The sequence below is a fragment of the Myotis davidii genome, unplaced genomic scaffold (genome assembly GCF_000327345.1).
Source record: "Myotis davidii unplaced genomic scaffold, ASM32734v1 scaffold441, whole genome shotgun sequence".
NCBI lineage: Eukaryota > Metazoa > Chordata > Mammalia > Chiroptera > Vespertilionidae > Myotis > Myotis davidii.
In genome coordinates this window covers 529,253-548,436 of record NW_006291818.1, presented here as the reverse complement: position 1 = coordinate 548,436, position 19,184 = coordinate 529,253, and the positions used below count along the sequence as shown (strand labels likewise).

At 52.9% G+C, this 19,184-nt stretch overlaps 1 protein-coding gene across 2 annotated transcripts in view; it reads left to right on the top strand.

Moving 5' to 3' along the window:
* The window catches only part of LIPC (lipase C, hepatic), a 129,076-nt gene that overhangs the window by 97,859 nt on the left and 12,033 nt on the right, over window positions 1-19,184 (top strand). The window contains exons 4-8 of one of the 2 annotated variants that reach the window (XM_006765227.2): window positions 1,330-1,512; window positions 2,102-2,219; window positions 4,801-5,034; window positions 7,500-7,745; window positions 17,958-18,075. In XM_006765227.2, the coding sequence (XP_006765290.1) occupies window positions 1,330-1,512; window positions 2,102-2,219; window positions 4,801-5,034; window positions 7,500-7,745; window positions 17,958-18,075 (899 nt within the window). Of the gene's footprint in view, window positions 1-1,326; window positions 1,513-2,101; window positions 2,220-4,800; window positions 5,035-7,499; window positions 7,746-17,957; window positions 18,076-19,184 lie in introns of both variants that reach the window. The other variant, XM_015564967.1, reaches the window with a different exon arrangement.

The following is a 19,184-nucleotide window of genomic DNA, read 5'->3' as shown; positions in this document are numbered from 1 at the left end:
TACCATCCAGTTGGAAATTCTCCTGAAACCCTCATCTGTCTGCTCTAGAGAACAAAAGAGGCCCATCTACCACACCACTCTTTCAACACGCATTCTCCCAGAGCCTGCCACGTGCAGGCTAGCAACCGCACATGAACCAAACAGACCCCGTGCCTGCCTCCGAGGGTAGTAGGGAGCCACATGCCGCCACGTGGGTGCAGCCACGAGGTGGGGTGGCTTCTATTGCCATCCCAGAATAGCACAGAGGCTCCTGCAGCCCGCCAGCAAATCCCCCCCACCAGGATTTAAAGGGGTCCCTGTAGAGAAATCGGGGTTGGCAGTGAAAGTGGCGGGGGACTTTTCTGCCCCTAGAGAAGGGACCTAACATAGATTGAGGCCCAACCAACTGAGCTACCCGGCCAGGGCTGGGGAAATCTCTACTAAATGAATGGATCTTACCCCGGGGGACATGCCAAGCCATCAGCTTTGCTCTTAACCTCTGCCAGCAAGCCTTCAACCACACCTTCCTTTTCTCCTCTTCCCAGACATACCGGGCTTTCCCTCTGCAATTCTGCACCTCTGCCCGTGCTCTTCCTTCTAGATACCTCCCCCCTCAACCACCACCACATCCATTCTTCTCAGAGAACTCCTAGTTATCCTTTAAGACACAGCATAAATGTCTTTGTTCTGTGAACCCATCAGAAGTGCCTTCAAATTGGTTCTCAAACAAGGTGCATACATAGAACAATTCCCCATAAATATTTATTGAGCTCCTTCTATGTTCTGGCTCCTGGTGCTAGTCCCTAAAGCAAGCAGGATGCAGTGAGGGCAGGGGCGGGAGGGGGACGTGGGTGGGACTCAGAGGTACAGCAGAGCAGGCATCAGGGAGGGGCTGGTGTGGCAGCCGAGGCTGGAAGGAGAGGTCCGCTTTCAGTACCCTATTGACACAAATGTCCATTGTTTCAAGGCTGGGCGAGTCCTAAAATAGGGAAATGCTGACACAGTGGTTCTCAGTTGGGGGTTGGAGGTAGTAGCCCCCAGGAAGTATTAGGCAAAGTCAGAATTTTTGGTTTTCATAACTGGGGACAGAGGGTGCTGCTGGCATCTCGGATGGAGGCCCGAGATGCCGCTCAACCTCCTACAGTGCACGGGACAGCCCCCAGCGAACAAGCATCTGGCCCCAAATGTCATTTTCGCGCTGGGGCTGGGAAACCCCTTGCCAAGCCCTTTCTCTTGGAGAGAAGGACCCAGCGTTAGGCAAGAGTTAGAGAAGAAAAGGGGGTGAATAGGGAGAAAGAGGATGTCAGTGCCCCTCCTGGGGATGCTGACTGCCCTGTGGGCCCACGGCAGGTGGACGGCTTGCTGGAAGACTGGATCTGGCAGATGGTGGCCGCGCTGAAGTCCCAGCTGGCCCAGCCAGTGAACGTGGCGCTGGCGGACTGGATCAGCCTGGCCCAAAACCACTACGCCATCGCCGTCCGCAACACCCGTCTCGTGGGCCAGGAGGTCGCGGCAATTTTGCGGTGGTTGGAGGTAAGACCTGCCCAGCCTCCCCTCCTCTCCCTTCCCCTCCGAGGCCAAGTGCATCAGCTGGTCTCCAACCCCAGCCCAGACAGGAGAACCTCTCTGCCACACTCACAGGAATGGAAAGGCCCGGGACCGAGACCACTTGCACCCCCATCTTTGTTACTAATGTTGTGGCCCCACCCCATAACAAAGAAACAGAACTTCCGGAGGATGAGGCCCAGAAACCAGGATTTTAAAACGATTCCCAGGTGATTCCAATGTGCAGCCAAGGTTGAGCACCACTGCACTAAGGGATCTAAACACACCCTGGCAACCACCTAACCCCACACACATGAACAGGTGGGGTCGCTTCTGCAGGGCACTCATATCCGGGGAAGACGGGCAGGCAGGCGGCAGCAGCACCAGGCAGGGCCCAGGCCACTGAGCCTGAAAGGAGGGAGGATGGAGTCCGCAAGGGGAGGAACCAGAGTGTGAACAAGCGACTCATTTGCGATCAGGTACAAAGAACAGGGTGGGAGCCTGAACAAGCTGCACCCACAGAGGCCTATATCCAGGCAGCAATTCCCTGCCTGCAGCCGTCTCCCCTGCCTTCCAGGAATCGGCTCCGTTTTCCCGAAGCAACGTTCATCTCATCGGGTACAGCCTGGGCGCGCACGTCTCGGGGTTCGCTGGCAGCTACATCGGCGGAAAGCAAAAGATTGGGAGAATTACAGGTACCCATGCCTGGTGACTAACAACTGTCGTCTCTAAACTGCGCGGGGCGTGGGGCACGCACATGCTTTCTGACAGTCTCACAGAGAACACGCCCCACCTCCCTGGCGCTGTGTTGGGGTTCACGGGAGGACTGGGAGCGCCGTGTGAAACGTAAGCACCGCCATAGGCAGCTGCTCCGAGAGAAGGCGAAATCACAGCCTCCATTCCCACTGCCTTCCCTCAAATGCCTCGCCCCTTCAGGCCAAACAGGATCAGAAAAGTAGACCTTCTGTCCACTTTTGTAGCAGGAAAGTTTCTTTTTCAACCTGTAGTTTAAAAAGCCCAACGTGAATCAGTTTAAAAACCACAGTCCTACCTGCGCTGTAACATCAACTATGCTGGTGCCTCAGTTTCCACATTTGTGAAACACACTGGTCTTACTCTGGGACCCATTTGGATTGAGAGAGGAAGCTCTGCTCCAAAAACCTCACCCCAAGCTCTATACCAACTCGGAAATTGTGCCGCGCCAGCACGGCCAAGGGTTGGGGGAGCCGTGAAGGATTTAGAAAAGACAGACAAGAGGATGAAAGCTGGGTCTCAGCGAAACGCTGCTTCTCTGACGGAGAGACAGCGACGACACCCGCAACCCAAGTCTTTATTTGATAGCCAGATTCCACGAGGCAAAGTCAGGGCGTGGACAAGATGTTTACAATGTTCTAATCTACTCAATTACATGCACCTGAACCCTATCAAGCCCACGTTACTCAGACACGTGGGGCCCCGTGTTCGGACCATAGGTTCAAGCGTACAGCTACAGCTGTTGGCTATAATTGTGCTGGGAGGGCCCTGCCCTCCAAGCTGGGACTTGCACGTCTCCATGAGAGGACTGTGCCCTCTCATTGGTCCGAGGCTTGAGCCTGTCCAAACACTGTAGCTGCTCTCCCCAGGAAATAGTCCTGGATACCCAGGAAGAGATAAAAATATGCAAGAAGGCCTCTCCTCCCACTCCTCAGGCTGCCCCAGAGTCACATCAGGAAAACACACCTGATCAGACGGTTCCCCGGCCACGCCCCCGAGGCCCAGGATTCCTACAATGGCCCAGGCAAGGCCTTCTCAGTGCAGTGTCCCCAGAGCCCCAGGGTCTCCTCCAGCAGTTCCCTTCCGGTAACTCTAAGCTGCCAGAGCACCAGACATTTCTCCACTTTACAAACATGCGGTGGCCACTTGTGCTTCCGGGCCTTTGCATGCACGGTTCCCTGTGCCTGGAGTAGCTCACTGCCACTCATCCACCCAGCCCTAGTCTACCCAAAACTCCTACTCATCCTTTAGCCGAGCAGGCTAAACCCACATTCACAGGCTAAAACAATCCAAAGGAAATGTAAGATGAATAGCATTGCTATGACCTTTCATTTTATCAAGTAAGAACATTTTTAGCAACTACTACCTACTGTTATTACTTCATAAAAGAGGACATTTAATTTAATTTGAAAAAAGACAGGAATAACGGCAGACATGTAAACCAAGTAAATCTGTCGTTATGAGAATCCTTTTCTTTTTTTCCATCTTGCCGGTGACTGGGAGGCCTGGTCCCTGAACCAATCACTGTGCCCCACGGCTGTGACGTAACACTCAGTAGCCTGGGTGTGAGCAGGCCCTCCCTCCACAGGAACCGGACCTCAAGGCTGAGCCAGAGCCCCCGAGGCCACATCAAGCCCAGGGCCCGCTTCATTCTGGGCCTTATTAGCCAGGGCCACACGTCAGAGGCAGCTGATGCCCCTGTTGACCGCTTGCAGTCAGCCTGATGGAGACGGGAATATAAATCACCCAGACATTCTGTGTGTGACTGCGGAGTGCCGGAGAACAGGCGCGCCCAGGCCTCCTGCCCGCTCCTTCGCCCCCGGCAGGGATGAAAGCCAGAGCTCCTGTGGGACATCACAGGGCCTTCCAGAGAAGGTGAAGGAAGGAGAAAAAAACCTTGCGTGCATAAATGCTCCCCACCTGGGCTCAGCCAGGAGCCGCCACTCGCCTCAGGCAAGCACGGCTGGCCCTGGAGGCCCAGAGCTTGGGCAGTCCTATCTGCTCACAGTGTTCTCACCAGGGAGCGTGATGTCCCGAGGCTGGGCGGGACAGTCCAGTGAGATGGCATGAGTGTAGGAGAAACGCCAGCTTGTTTAGGAAAATTATTGACGACATGCTGGCAAATAAATCCGTGTTCGATGGGTCGGCAAGAGCTACTTACCAGGAGCACAGTGGGTTTTTTGTATGCAAACAGATGCTCCTGAAAGTAGCTTGAGAGGCACTTAAAACTGATTTGCTTAAATAAATCAAGTATTCCCTCATCACCTGATCTCCAACACTGCATAGCTCCTGCAAGCCGCTTTTCCCCACAGATAATGCGCAACGTGTTCAATTTTCAGCACCACGAAGTACTGGGGGGTTTTACTGCACAAATGTTGCGGCAAGATTTCCTAGAGAAAGATTAGGCCTGGGGATTTTCTTCTTCCTGCCACTCATGAATGTGTAACAGCGTGAAAAAGCTGAAAAGAGCACTTCCTCTCTCCCTCCCTGGTGCCACTGAACCGTGCCCTTGCTCTCCGTCAGGGTTGGACGCCGCCGGCCCTATGTTTGAAGGAGCTTCTCCCAACGACCGTCTTTCACCAGATGACGCCAATTTTGTGGACGCCATCCACACCTTCACCCGGGAGCACATGGGCCTGAGCGTGGGCATCAAGGAGCCCGTCGCACACTATGACTTCTACCCCAACGGCGGCTCCTTCCAGCCTGGCTGCCACTTCCTAGATCTCTACAAGCACATCACCAAGCACGGCCTAAATGGTGAGGAAGGAGACGCGGCCAAGAGCACTGGCCTGCACTCCCCACGCTCGCACGGGGCCTCTGGATCCAGTGGAATCTACCCACTGTGTGGATTCTGGGAAGCATTTGGCAAGGATAGAGGGCCCCGGGTGTGTGCTCACCAAGTCCGTTCAGAGGGGGGCTTGTGGCAGTGAGTAAGGGCTGGTGTTCCCCCAGCAGCCCCTCCTCTTTCAGACAGGGGTCCTTGGAGCCCAAGCTCTGAGGATGAGCTGAGGGCACCACCAGGAATCCCCGCCCTGACCCCGACTCGGTGCAAAGTCTCTCTAGGGTAGTGGTCCTTCTCAAAGTGGAGTCTTGATGCCTGAGGCTATTCTACCTTCTCCAGACCCTTCCTCGCTCAGGCGGCTCCCACTGTCCTGGCTCCCATGAGGATCCACACAATAGACGGGACTTCTTGACCCCTGGTCTCTCAGAGTGGGAATCCTCCTCCCACCCGGTGAGGTTTCGTCAGCCGGTCCTCCCGGACAGACTGAGATTCTTCCCATTCGAAGTTCAGCTCTAAATGCGTCCTCATGACTTCCCTTAGCTCGGGGCAAACACCGACTGTGGCGTCATCTGGCTTGTGAGCCCACGTCTCTCTCAAATCCAAAACATTAACAGGTACATTGATAACAGGCACAGGGTCAAAAAACAAAACTGACAGCAAATACCACACTTTCCATAAACATTTCAAATTTCTCGTTATTACAAAATATTATCCTAATTAAAGCACGCCAGCTCACTGAAAGCCAGCTGGCGACGCCCACCGCGGCACACCACTGTCTCACCCCGATCATCCGACACCCGCTGAGAACACGCTCTCTGTGAGCGCGTCACCACCACCTCTCCCATATCAGGAGGACCTTTACATTCGGCATTATCTCATCTTGGCCGGACGCCCAGCCTTCCAGCCGCCCACGCCTGAGAGAACCTTCTGGGCACTTCCCTTGCCATTCCTTACATCCCCCTGGAGTCATCGCCCCTCCACGCTGCCTGTCCATCCAGCCCCCCTCCCAGGCCCACGCCTCCCGGAGTTCAGCACAGACCTCCAGGATGGCGCTCAGTAGCTAGCAGCCCAGGACGTGCCTCCCTGACCAGTGAGTGCTGTTGACTCTTGTGTGCTAAACTCCAAAGTGATGGGGCCGAGTCCAGTTACTTAACTTGCCTGTCCTCGGCGTGGTTCCTCTCCGAGTTCTTCATCCTTGTGTTGGAAAGTGATCCCATTCTGGGGTGGTTCTCGCCCCCATCGCTGGGCAGAAGGGAAGTTGGTCGCTGCTTTGCCATCCTCACCGCCTGGGTGAGGCCAGGTGAGCTCGAGGGAGTTGCTGAGTGTCTTCACTGGTAACAGCTGCCTCGAGGAGCCGCATGCAGATGCAGGTGTAGAGGCAGGAACTGTGTGAAGATGCGGGGAGTGGATGAGCGGGAGCAGACGGTAGGGACCAAGAACTGAGGTGACGGCTCTTTGGGAAAGAGCTCTGGGCAAAGTCCCCTGTGCTCCGCCTTCCCAATAGGTACTTCCCATGCCTGGTGATGGCTCCTCAACACACTAGGAATATCATTTACTAAAGATTAGGTTGAGATTTGGAGACTTCAGGGGAAGAAAACAAAAGGTAGTGAAACCTCCTAAGCTTGCTGGAGGGGTTAGGGCCGTGAGGACCTGGTCCCTGGGCTGTGTTCTCTGGAAGCCCATCCCCCAGCTGGTGTCCCAGGCCAGTTACCCAGGGACGCAATGGCTGTTTCGGGGCAGAAGGGAGACCGTCAGAGGCCTGGGCTCTCAAAGACCCTTCGTGAGCCATTACCGCACCCAGCCCTCGTTTCCCTCCCTCTAGTTAATAGTGGTTCTCAATCTTCTGGCCCTTTAAATACAGTTCCTCATGTTGTGACCCAACCATAAAATTATTTTCGTTGCTACTTCATAACTGTAATGTTGCTACTGTTATAAATCGTAATGTAAATATCTGATATGCAGGATGGTCTTAGGCGACCCCTGTGAAAGGGTCATTCGACCAACAAAGGGATCGCGACCCACAGGTTGAGAACCGCTGCTTTAGTAAGAGCAGTGGCATCCCACACAAGCCTTTCCCGGCCAACTCACCACCGAGGCATCAGCATGTGCGTTTTCAACCACTTTAGAAAGAAATGTTTCCAGTGGAATTACGCGGTCCTGCTTGCTTAGATAACCTGATATTTTCTTAGTGACTTGGAGTTTCTTTCAAAACACCTACCATACATAGCATGCCGTGGTCGCGGGGTGCCTGGGACCAGGCCTCCGCACTAAGCCGCTGAGAGGGGTCTCCTGTTTCTGATGTTTTCGGCCGCTTAAGACTTGCACCACTGTCAGCAGGTCGACCTCAGCAGCACCCCTCCCCATCCTAAAGTGCTGCTCCTCTGCCCTGAAGGGCCGTTGGATTAAAGGGGGCTAACGTCCCTCTTGCCCTGTGTTCCAGCCTTCACCCAGACCATAAAATGCGCCCACGAGCGGTCGGTGCACCTCTTCATCGACTCCTTGGAGCACCCCAACCTGCAGAGCACGGCCTACCAGTGCAGCGGCATGGACAGCTTCAGCCAGGGCCTGTGCCTGGACTGCAAGAAGGGCCGCTGCAACACGCTGGGCTACCACATCCGCCAGGGCGGGCAGAGCAAGAAGAGCAAGCAGCTCTTCCTGGTGACGCGAGCCCAGGCCCCGTTCAAAGGTGAGTGTGGGCCCCGCAGCCTTCACGCTACCTGAGGGCCCAGAATTCCCCCAAGTCTTTTCCTGGAATGGCTTCCGGTTCGGTTTTAGTGTTTCTGAAACTGCACAGATTCCCTGCAGTGATACTGACAAGGCCTCGTTCCTCCCAAGAATGTGGCCACCATGCTGCCAAGTGCTAACAGAAAGCCTGAATTCTTTCTGGAACAATCTGTGCTGGTGCTCCAGGCCTGTTACCTGAGGGTTGGCCTCTCTTCACCCATTGCCAGGGTGCCCTGAAGGGGGCCCTGGACCACCCAAGTCTCGTTGTTACAGGGACCGGGTGGTGTCTCCAAATCCTGTCTAGGACCCAGTGCTTTCCTCTGCTCCTGGCCCCCATGGGAAATACAGCTCCAGGCTACATCTGTGGCTCCTCTTTTCCCCAAAAGTTTAAATTAGCTGATGTTACAGGAGATCATGGCCCTGTCAAGGCCTTGCCAAGATGAATTTCAGCTGCCAATGTTTCCCAGTCAGACCCTCACCTCGGGCAGAAACCAAGCCCCTGCCCTTCCCTGGGTTGAACGGGAGGTCAGAGAAAGGGCTGTGGCCACGGCTTGGACTGAAGCCAGCAGAGAAATACTCCAATGAAGCCTCCATTTTCCGGGAGGGAGCCAGGCGACATCTGTTGCCATTCACATTCCTGCCTAATCCTTAAACCAGCTCGAGAGTGAGTTAGCTCATGCTCGCCTGCACTTGGAGGGGAGGGGAGCCTGTGTTGTGTTGTTTGATTGCTTCCATGCAAATATTTGTTCCTGCAGAAGGTGAATGCATCGTCACCATATTTTGCATTTGCACAGCATCTTATGCAAAACCTGAGATGCAGCCATGGATTCCTTGTGGCTCCCACATCAGCCAAGCAAGTTGGCCAGGCTTGTTGCTATATGTCCCCTTTTAAAAGGAGAACAAAACCCGGACGGAGCAATCTGCCCACAGCCTGGAGGGAGGCCTCGCACCAGGCACATCGGCTCCCAGTCCAGAGCTCCTTTTCACTCCCAGGCTCCCAAGTTCAAGCTCCCGGCCACTTATTTTCTAGGCTCAGGATTCCTCTGTTTATCTGGACTTGTGCCCTCCAGTTAGATTTCCCTGCCCTGGGCCAAGCCAGCCTAGGAACCACAGAAACCCGCCGTGGGTGGTTGGTAGCTTCTGAGAGTACTTGGGTGAGGACAGGATCTTTGCCACCTGAGGGCAGGGGGTCCCCCCTGCTGCCTATGCCTCGCGGGTGGAGCGGCCTGTACCTGGGAGCAAGGGAGGGAATGTGGAAGGCCTCCTGCTTCCGGGAGCTCCCCCGCCACAGGCCGCAGGGCGCCAGTGAGACATCCGTTTGGGTTAACCAGCTCCTCTTTTACACGGCAAAGCCACCCGGAGTGATTAAGCCTCCCTGATCATCGCCGTTCACTGGCTCTACTTTAATCCCGGAGTGCTAGCATTTTGAGGGACTGTTCAACCCGCCAATTTCACAGACAGGGAAACCGAGGCCCAAATGGGGGAATCATTTGCCCGGGATCACCCAGTGGATCCTGGGCAGCGCCAGCACTCAGACCCAGACCTCCCAACAACTGCTGAGTGATTGTCGTCACCCCAGCAACCTGCCCTGGTCTGCCTGTGGGGGTGACGGAGGCAGGAGAGGGGGGGGCGCTGCTTTCTTCTTGAGATCAGCTGGAAAGAAGGGTCATTTTCTGCTTCCAGGGCTGGGCATGTGACGGGAGGAGTGTGGCCCAGCCTGAGGAGACCTGCTTGGGGCCTGGAGCTGGGGGAGGGAGAGGAGTGTCCACAGAGGGGCTAGGAGAAGAAAGAGCAGCAGCACAACCAGGCTGAGCTCCTCCCTTCGCCAAGGTCCCATGTGCCCGACCACCCCAGGCTTGCGGTGTGAGCTCCCTTCCTATTAAGGAGGCCCAAGAATCGCATTGGGGCGGCAGTACTCACACAGTAGCTACCCAAACTGATGTGATCACTTACTCATTTCTTCTTCACACATTCCTCGAGCCAGGCAGGCAGAGTCCCTGCCTCAGAGGGACAGGGGGAGACCAAACCCCTGCCAGGCGGCCTACGCTCAGTCCTGTCCCAGGAACACAGGCCAGGAGTGCCCTGGAGACCACACTCGGGTCTCTTTATCACCCGCTGCCCATATGGATGAAAATCGGACCTACAGGGCCGGTGATCCTGGAGGCAGGGCTGCCTGAAGCTGGTAGAAGCCAAACCCCCAGCCCCTGACCGAGCTTCCAGTGATACCCTGTGGCCTGCTTGGCCCCCTCCCCTCCCCGGGCCCTCCAAGCCCTCCCCAGTTCTGCCTCAGTCCTTCCGGTGCGCCAAGTCCTAAACCCCTTATCGGGAATCCCACGTGGGTGAGACTCCGCCTGTGTGGGAGCAGCTGCTCACCGGGTGCTGCAGGCTGTGTAATGCTGTCATCCAATATGGCAGCCGGCAACCACACGTGGCTATTTAAACTATTTACATTAAATTAAATAAAAAACGTAATTCCTGCATCACCCTTGACACCCTTCCAGTGCTCAAGTGCGTGGTGGCTAGAGCAGAGAGCACAGAAATAGGTCCCATCGCCACAGAGTTATGGCCGGTGCTGGCAGGAAGCCTGTAATCCAAGCCACCAGAGCTGCACCCGTCCCCACCCACCGTGGCCACCATCAGCTCTGACTCAGGCCCCTGTTTCGCTGGCCGCCTCCAGCGTCTGATGAGTGGGTACCAATCTGTGAAAGAACAGACTTGCCCAGCCCTGGTTACAGAGAACCCACAACCCGCATTCTTCCAGGACAGCTAATTGCATTCTGCATTTTAGTGCGGGGTCTGGCTGGGCAAGATACAAATCACCTCCTGGCTGTAGCTGCACAGAGGATGACTACTAGGCCCTCGTTCCTCTGGGTCCCAAAATATTTCAACACAACCATCAAAGGATCTATTTTCTGCAGCCATCCAGCCGTCCGCCAGAACGCGGGAAACACTGGGAGAGGACAGCGTGCGGGGAACTGGGGGACAGGAGCTGAGTGGAAGGAGGGGATGTGTCGCCCACTTCCCTTCTCACTCTCTCAGGAGGAATCTTTACCAGCTTGGAGCCAGTTTTTTAAGAGAAAGGGAGAGAAGCGAATCCGCATTGAGTAAATCCTCCTTGTATCTAATTAGTCCTGGCGGCAGTCAGATGAGGCAGAGCGCGGAGGGGAGGGGGTGGCACCCAGAGGCGCCCTGTCCAGGCTCCACGCGGGATGTGCGGCACAAGTGACCTCATTTACTCTTTAGTCCTCACAACGACTCAGAGCGACGGACCGAGAGATAGGGACAGGCAGAGACAGGTGGGTGGGGACGGTGATTGATGACTTTTCCAATAAAAAAATTGAGTTTCAAAGAAGTTAAATCTTCCCAAAGCATATCCTTTGTAGTAGCACATGGCAGGGTTTGACTCTAGGCCTCTGATCTCACTGCCCTTGCCCCTTTCACCCCACACACCTCCCCCAATCTCTCGCTCCATCTCATCCCCTTTCCCTCTCTCTCTCTCTTTCTCTATCTCTCTCTTCCTCTCTCTCCCTCCCTCCCTCTCTCTCTCCCTCACTCCTCTTTCTTTCCCTCTCTTCTCCCTCTCTCTCTCCCTCCCACTTCTTCTCTCCCCCCCTTCTCTCTCTCTCTCTCTCTTTCTCTCTCTCTCTCTCTCCCCTCCCCCCACCCTTCCTATGCTGGGGCCCTGTGGAGCATGGAAACTTGCTTGCACTGCTGCTGCAGCTGGCAAAGCACTCTTCTCCTGGTTGGCGAGATGACCAGCTGTGACTGGGGGAGTCTGTGTCTTTGGCTTTCCCCAGCTACCTCTTTGGAAGGTGTTCACTGATTTCCAGGCAGAGCTCCGGAGGAAGCAGCACAGACAGGAGAGTGCAGGCTGGGGTTTAGGACAAGGAGTGTCCAGAATTGGGTTTTGCTGCCAGCCACGTATGTGACCTTGACCTAGTGACAAAACCTCTGTGGGCCACGAAGTGATTGTGCGAATGGGGTGAACCACTAAAACTGGCACCTATGGGTGGGGCTCAGAACCATGCCTGGTCAGTCCAGCATGTGGGACAGGATCAGGTGTCACTGGGTTAATACCTTCTAGAAGCAGGCACTTCTGCACATGCCGTCACATCCGCCACTACCCCGTGAGGGAGCACAGCACCCTTTTTAAAGGAGGACACTGAGCTTCCTTCCGAGAGGCTGTGAGAGCTCCCCAGCACGTAGTGGTAGGTGATGAGCTGAACTGCAACCTAGGTGAGGACATGCCCCATGAAACACCATGGCATAAACAGTGGGCATCAGGACACCAACCACACACATACACATGACACAACATTCCTATGCACACACACACACACATACACACACACACACACACACTCACACACACTCCCCTATTCTCTTACCCAGCACAAGAGCAACTACCCACGGAAGGAACAAGCATCCAATCTTGTGACATTGGGTATCACTTAAATGGGGGCTTACAGTTAAGCACACTCTATTCACCAACTTAGGCACACGTGTGTGCGCGCGCGCACACACACACACACACATACACACACACATACACACATACACACACACACATGCTAATGCCACCACTCGCCCCTTTTCTTCCTCCTCTGAGCCTGCTCCGGGTTCATTCCACCAGCACCCCCACAAGGGCTGGCCGCCTCGCATGGTGGCCTTCTGCACACCACCACCCGAGGGCCTCTCCGTCCCCGTGATCGTCAGCCTCCCTCTTGGGTTGGAGGCATCCCAGATGGAGGAGCAAGCCCTGGGTGCTGCAGAAAAGCAGGAGATCCACCTCCCATCTCCACTGGAGAAAATCGATACACGGGAAAGCAGGCCGCTTTGATGTTCGCAAAGGGAGTCCTGCTGTCTCCCAGAGCCAGTATCTAACGCTTCAAAATCGTGTCTTCCATGAGCCCGAAAACGAAAAGAAGAAAAATGTTCTCTCTTCATCAATTTCACAGCCTGATGCTCCCCGTGCTGCCTGTGGAAACCACTCTAAGCTGTTTGAAGTGGCGCCAGTGGGTTCACGCGGGGTGAGAGCCCAGGGTGTCTGAACCCAGAGGACGGGTGAGGAGGCTCTTCAGGGGCGGCGTCCCTGCCGCAGGGGGAGTTTGCATGATCTCGATAGGGGTTCTTGGACTATTTCCTGGTTTTCACCTTTCAGACCTGAAATAGTCTGTCCTGCTGCCCTGAGGAGTGTGTGTGCTGGCTGGCCTCCTTGCACTCAAGGGGTCAAAAGCATTTTCCCTGCATCACTCTTTAAAACCCTTATTAAACATGTCCTAAAGTGAGCAAAATCGCTCACGCTTTTTCCCCTTAATCTTCTAAACACACCATTGCTCTGGAAGGAGGCGTGGGATGATAGACAAGTTGTCTTTTCTTTTTTCCCAAGAAAAACACATAGAAAAATTCAAAATAAGAATAAATAATATGTAAGTTCTCAGTATATTTCTTTTTAAAAAATATTAATGTCAAGACTTCTCCAAAAAAGTGACTTTCCTTGTGCAGGAGACACGGGAGTCCCTGTCTGCCGGCGAGCGGGCTCCCATGGACACGAGGGGCCCTCCTTGCGGTCCACACATCTGTGAGCTCACTCGGCCCCTACAGCTGACACATGGCAGGTCCTGACTTTCTGCAATGCTCTTACCCCAGGGAGACCCCGTGGGATGAGGAGAAGGGACAGATGCTTCTCATTCCGTGGATGTGAGAGCTACAGGGACCTTTGCAGTCTTCTAAGCGGACCTGGGTTTTACACAAGCACCTGCCCCAGGATCAGGGAACCATGGCATCTAAGACATGGAAATCAATCTCCTCCGACTGGCAATTTAAGAACAAAGGCAGACAAAAGCCCACCTCCAGCACAGAGACAGGGAACATTCGTCCCCGCTCGGGCGAACATTCCGGGACAGGTGGGAGGGATCCCGGCAGCGACAGCCCAGGGTGATGTCCACGGTGAGAGCGGCAGCCACTTGGTCTCGTGGCTTCGTCGAGCAGGTGTTGACCACAGCTTTCCTTTAGGGGCTGAGTGCCTGCTCTGTGTTCAAAGGGCAGATCCAGCTTATGGGGCCAGAGCCCCAGGAGACTGTAGGAAGGGTCTTTGGAATCAGACACCTGGGTTCAAATTCTGCTCCACCTCCTACCATCGAGGGGACCTTGGACTGCTCTCCAAAGCCTCTGCCTCCTTCTCTGATTCTCCAGGATCACTGACACCCTATCTGTCTGGGTTTCAGCAGAAAAGAGGACTCCCCTGGCCTGAGTCACCAAAAAAAGAGCATGCAGGACTCCTTACACTTGGCAGGCAATATTAAAGCAACCAACGTAGGGTGTCACTGCACCCCGAACCTGGCAACAGGCCAGGAAGAGCGAGTGGTGGGAAAAGCCAGGGGAATAGGAGCTGGGGAGGGGTGGGGTGCAGTTACTGTGCTGTCAGGCTCCAGAGCAGGAAGAAACTAGAAAAACAGCCTGACCTCTCTCTGATCTCCTGCTGATGCCTCCCAAGAGGTCAGTCTCAACCACAAACCATCCTGCAAGGCAGCCTGGGCAGTGTAGGCTGTGGGGTCACACCTGGGGTTCAGAGCGGGCAGAGGGTGAATGGAGATAGCAAGGGTCGGCGTAGAACACGCTGTCTAACCAGCATGTTGTCCTTCTTTAGTCTTGTTATGAGGACAAAAACAACGTATGTAAAACAGTACGTAGCCGAATGCATAGTAGATCTCAACAAATAGGAGCTATTTTCTCACTAGTTCTATTCACCTGTAGGTCTTTATTGCCTTGTTTTCACACAAAGGGCCCTCGCGGGCCTTCCATGCCTGGTGTGTGCTGTGCCCTGTGGAGACACAACATTAATATAACCCACACGGCTTCGGGGAGAAACGACATGGACTCTGGTGCCCACCAGGCAGGGGGTGACACAGGCACGCAAGCCCGCCCAGCTGCTAACTCCCTTGCTTGCTTTCTTAATACTTTTCAAAGCTTTTCTTTTTCCAACGAGATCCTGAAAGAATACACGCTTATTGCAGAAAATGCGGAACTTGTAAAAAGGCAGAGATGAGAAATCACTCTACCTTCTCCAGAGATAAGCACTCTTAACCGTTCTGTGGCTGCCTCTCCTTCTGTGCATTCTGTTTTAGAGTCAGTCTCATGTTACATGTGCAGTCTAATAGCCTGGCTGTTGTTTGGGTCCCCCCACCCCCTCTTCTGTAAGCACTGAAATCATTCCAAAAGTATCTTTTAATGAGCTCATAAGAGTAAATCACATGGCTGGGAACTTGAGCTTGGAATTGCAGACTAACGTCTAATTGCAGCTTACCAGCTCTCCCGCACGACAACAGGCAAGTTCCTTACCTTCGGCTTCTCTGTTTGTACAATGATGCTGGAGGGAGAACGAAGTAGGCATCTTACAAAGTTGTTGCAGAGAGAAATGAAATATTTATTTAGGTGCAATCATTAGCTCCGTGTCTGGGACACAGTAAAGAGCTAAATAGTAGTTATCTTAATTGTCACTAAGAGTCCATAGTCATTCCTCTACTCTTGAATATTTAGGGTGCTTCTGGTTTATTTTTAATTAGATAATTCTGTTATGACATTTTTAAACTTAAATCTTCTTTCCACACTTCAGTTATTTCCCTATGGTACATAAAGCTATTGGTCTCAGGTTTAAATATTTTACTAGTTTAATTCTGGAGCCAGATACATCCCTGCTACACTACTTACTACCTGTACCCTCTCTGTGCTTCAGTTAGCCCTGCTCTAAAAGGTCATGATATAAGAATTAAATGGGATAATAGATGCAAAACATTTGCAGTTGAAATAAATATTAGCCCGCATTATTATCATGCACACTGCCAGTTGCACCCTCACTTGTTTACCTCTGACAGCTTTTAGCAGTGGGCTGAGCACCGGGAGACTTCCGGTGAATGCATAGTAAACTAGGTGGACATTGGTTGCTAGTGGTGTTCATGGGTACTCTGGAAGATGCTCTGCCTCCTCATTAGGACGTTGCCCCGAGTTCAGTCCTCCCACCTCATGCTGTCCCCATCATCCCACGTCCTGGACCCATGCCTATGGCCAGTATCTTGGGGAAGACCTTTCCTTCCGGCCTTAGTTCAACCAATAACACTATTCTCTTGTAACAGAGTTCCCTAGACAGACCTTAAATAGTGTAAGACCTCTCCAGAGGCTTCTGAGATCATAGGACAGAGTCCCTGTCTTCACCACCACCACCCAAAGGTTTGGGGACCCTTCCTGGGACTTGACCACAGCCCTTATCTTACTTCTCATCCACAGTCCCATAGTCCTGAGAGTATCAAACTACTTTGTTCTGGGCTGGAGGGTTTAAGCACCTGTGATGTACAGGTCACTGGAGTAAATCCACCGCAAAGCCCAATGGGAAGGTCAGTTTGTGCCAAAGGGTGGGTTTGTATAAATAACCCAGAAACCCAGCAATACAGGCACACCCTGCAGCTGGGGTGTTGGCAACACTCCATTAGCCACAGCTGCTAGGTTTGTGTGCAGCTACTAACCTCCGGTGGAAATGCGCCTTTTAGGAGTTAGTAGAATGATTCATGAGGATGATGAATTTCCACATGCTGGGTACACGAAATGGATGGCCACATGGCTAGCTCTAGGATCTCTGCTTCCCAGTAGGAATTCTCGTATAACAAAGCTTAAAAGTCAGGCCTTGAATTCTAGAGGTGATCTTCCATCTTGCTAAATGTTACTACATATCCTGATACTCCCAATTGAACTATCAGGTCATTCGTCCCACAAATGTTAAGGAAGCACCTACGATGTGCAAGGCACTGTGTCAGGACTAGTGGACTGGTCAGTATCTACAACAGGAAAGGCAAGTACGCAGCAAGCATACCATAAATCCCCTATCCTTTGCCCAAGACAGACGCTAGTGTTCTCAAGGGCCTGGACATGGTCTCAGAACCCATTTCAACTTAGGGCTCTAGGCAGTCCTTTCCATCACATTGTCATGCCGCGTTAAGCCTGTTTGCAATCTTGGAGCTATGAGTAAACGCTGCAGGTACTTACTTTTCAACTTAGGGCTCTAGGCAGTCCTTTCCATCTCATTGTCATGCCTCGTTAAGCCTGTTTGCAATCTTGGAGCTGTGAGTAAAACGCTGCAGGTACTTACAGAATACGGGCACAACAAGGAAAAGAAGTCTGAGCAGCCATCAGCCTATTTGGAATGAGGTAGGGGAATTTTGAAAACAGCCTCACAGCTGGTTGGTATAACAATGCACGCAAAGCCAAGGCCATCTCAGGAACCTTGGCAATGGGTCCAGGCTAAGAGCACAGATGCTGTTGTGTGACCTTGAGCTAGTCACTTCACCTCCTGAGCCCTGATTTTCTGATTTATAAAATGAAGATAATAATTACACTGCCTACCTCATAGAGCTGTTATGACAAGTTAATGAGATGATGCAATGTGAAATCTGTAACAACACCTGCCTACTAGTAAGCAATGTGTTTTTTTTGTTAATGAAATATAGACTGTATTTAGGTAAAAAAGAATAAAGTACATTTTCTCTTCCAAACAACCCAGTAGAAGGACATTCTGGACATTTGCTCTGATGGAAAACTTTTGGGACCAAGTACTAGAACTCAAGTTATCTATTTCCATTGGAAAATGTGCTCATTGAACCCCCCAGAACTAGTTCCCAGGAACCGCCCCAGAATATAGGTCTGTGGTCACTGAGGCATATGTCTCAGCTAGAATTCTACCTCACCCCAACACTGACCCCATCGAATAGGCAAACGTAAACATGGCAGTGTGCCTCTTGCCTTTGTCGGTGCCCAAAAGGCATATACTCTTTGATCTATGAAAGGGGACCCCTACTAAATACATGGGGTAGTCCAACAGAATCGCATCCAGAAGGTGGGACAATGCCAGATATACGGTACTCCTGTTCTACCTCCTTTTGTTGGATAATGCTTATTATTATTAATTTACAAACACAATAGAAGTCTTCTCAAGACATTTAGGAAATACAGAGAAAGAAAAAGGAAATAAAAGGCATTTAGAATTCTATCACCTGTGAATAGAATTATGGGGGTGGGGGGAAGAGGTATCTACTCATCCAGGCTTTTCCCTCAGCATTTTAAATTTAAACATTTTCTGATTAAATTCTCTTTCTCTCTCCCTCTCCTCCCCCTGCCCCACTCCCAGTTTATCATTATCAGTTCAAGATCCAGTTTCTCAACCAAATTGAGAAGCCAGTGGAACCAACGTTTACCATGTCACTCCTGGGAACAGACCTCGAAATACAGAAAATCCCCATCACTCTGTGAGTACGAGGAGCAGCGGGTCTATGGTGATGGCAGCTGAGTTTTCTCGCAGGGACTAGATGGACTCTGGACTTCACAAGGGTCAGGCCAGATACAACCTGCTTTTCTCGGCCCATAGGACTGCCCCAAACACCCTATCAGATGAGACATCCACCCAACCCCAACGCCCTGTCATCCCTCCCCGGCCTCTCCCAGTCCCACTGTTTGCTTTATGTTGCGACCGGCATACCTGTGTATGCGACCAGCCCACTGCCACGTGGGCTGAGCAGAGAGGAGACCAGCGGGGCCCAGCCCCTGCGCTCAGTGCAGGAAGCAGACGGGGCAGGGAGGAGTGGTGAGGCCAGAGCAGGTGTCCGCCAGAAGGCCCCGGGTGCCTGCCTTTCCGGTGACTTCTGACAAGTGGCCCAAAAATAAAACTGGTATCATTCAACTTGGCACCAATTTCCCATGCCAATCCGCCTGCACTGCCAGCCCTTCCCATCTGTCCTTCGTCCTGCTACACACCTGCTCGCAGCACAAGCCTCACGCCTCCCTCAGAGGCTCCCAGCGTCACCAGCCAGGAAAGGCCCATGAGCTGCTTTTTCTCAGCATCTCGACTCGCATTGCGGGCTCTTCTTGGGAAGTGACACTAGCCCTTCACTCGCTCAGGGAAGGTCCTCAGCTTCTGAAAATTGCCCCCAGGGATTGATCTCTGGTCTCACACTGCTTCAGTCATTCAAGAAGCATGTGCCGGTGCTCGCCCTGGAGGTAGAGCGGACCCTGTCCAGAGGCTGCTCCCAGTGTAGCGGGTGGAGGCATTCCTAAAGATCCCTGTAACATCCGGCAGGAACAGCTACATGAGCAGGCGTGCAAGGAAACTCTCCATTCGCTGTCTCCCTAAACCCCACGTTACCCTGCATTACCCAAACCTCTCCCGGGGGGTGGGGGTTGTTCTAAAGAGTGGAAAGGGCATCTGGGTACTCTCAATGTTGGGCATGAAACTGATACTTATGATTCCCGTGGATATGCGTTTAAATCTTGCTCTAAATTGGTGCATCCTTTTTTTAAAATTTCTTCATTGGTTAAGGTATTACAAATGTGTCCTCATTTCCCAATAACCCCCAACCTC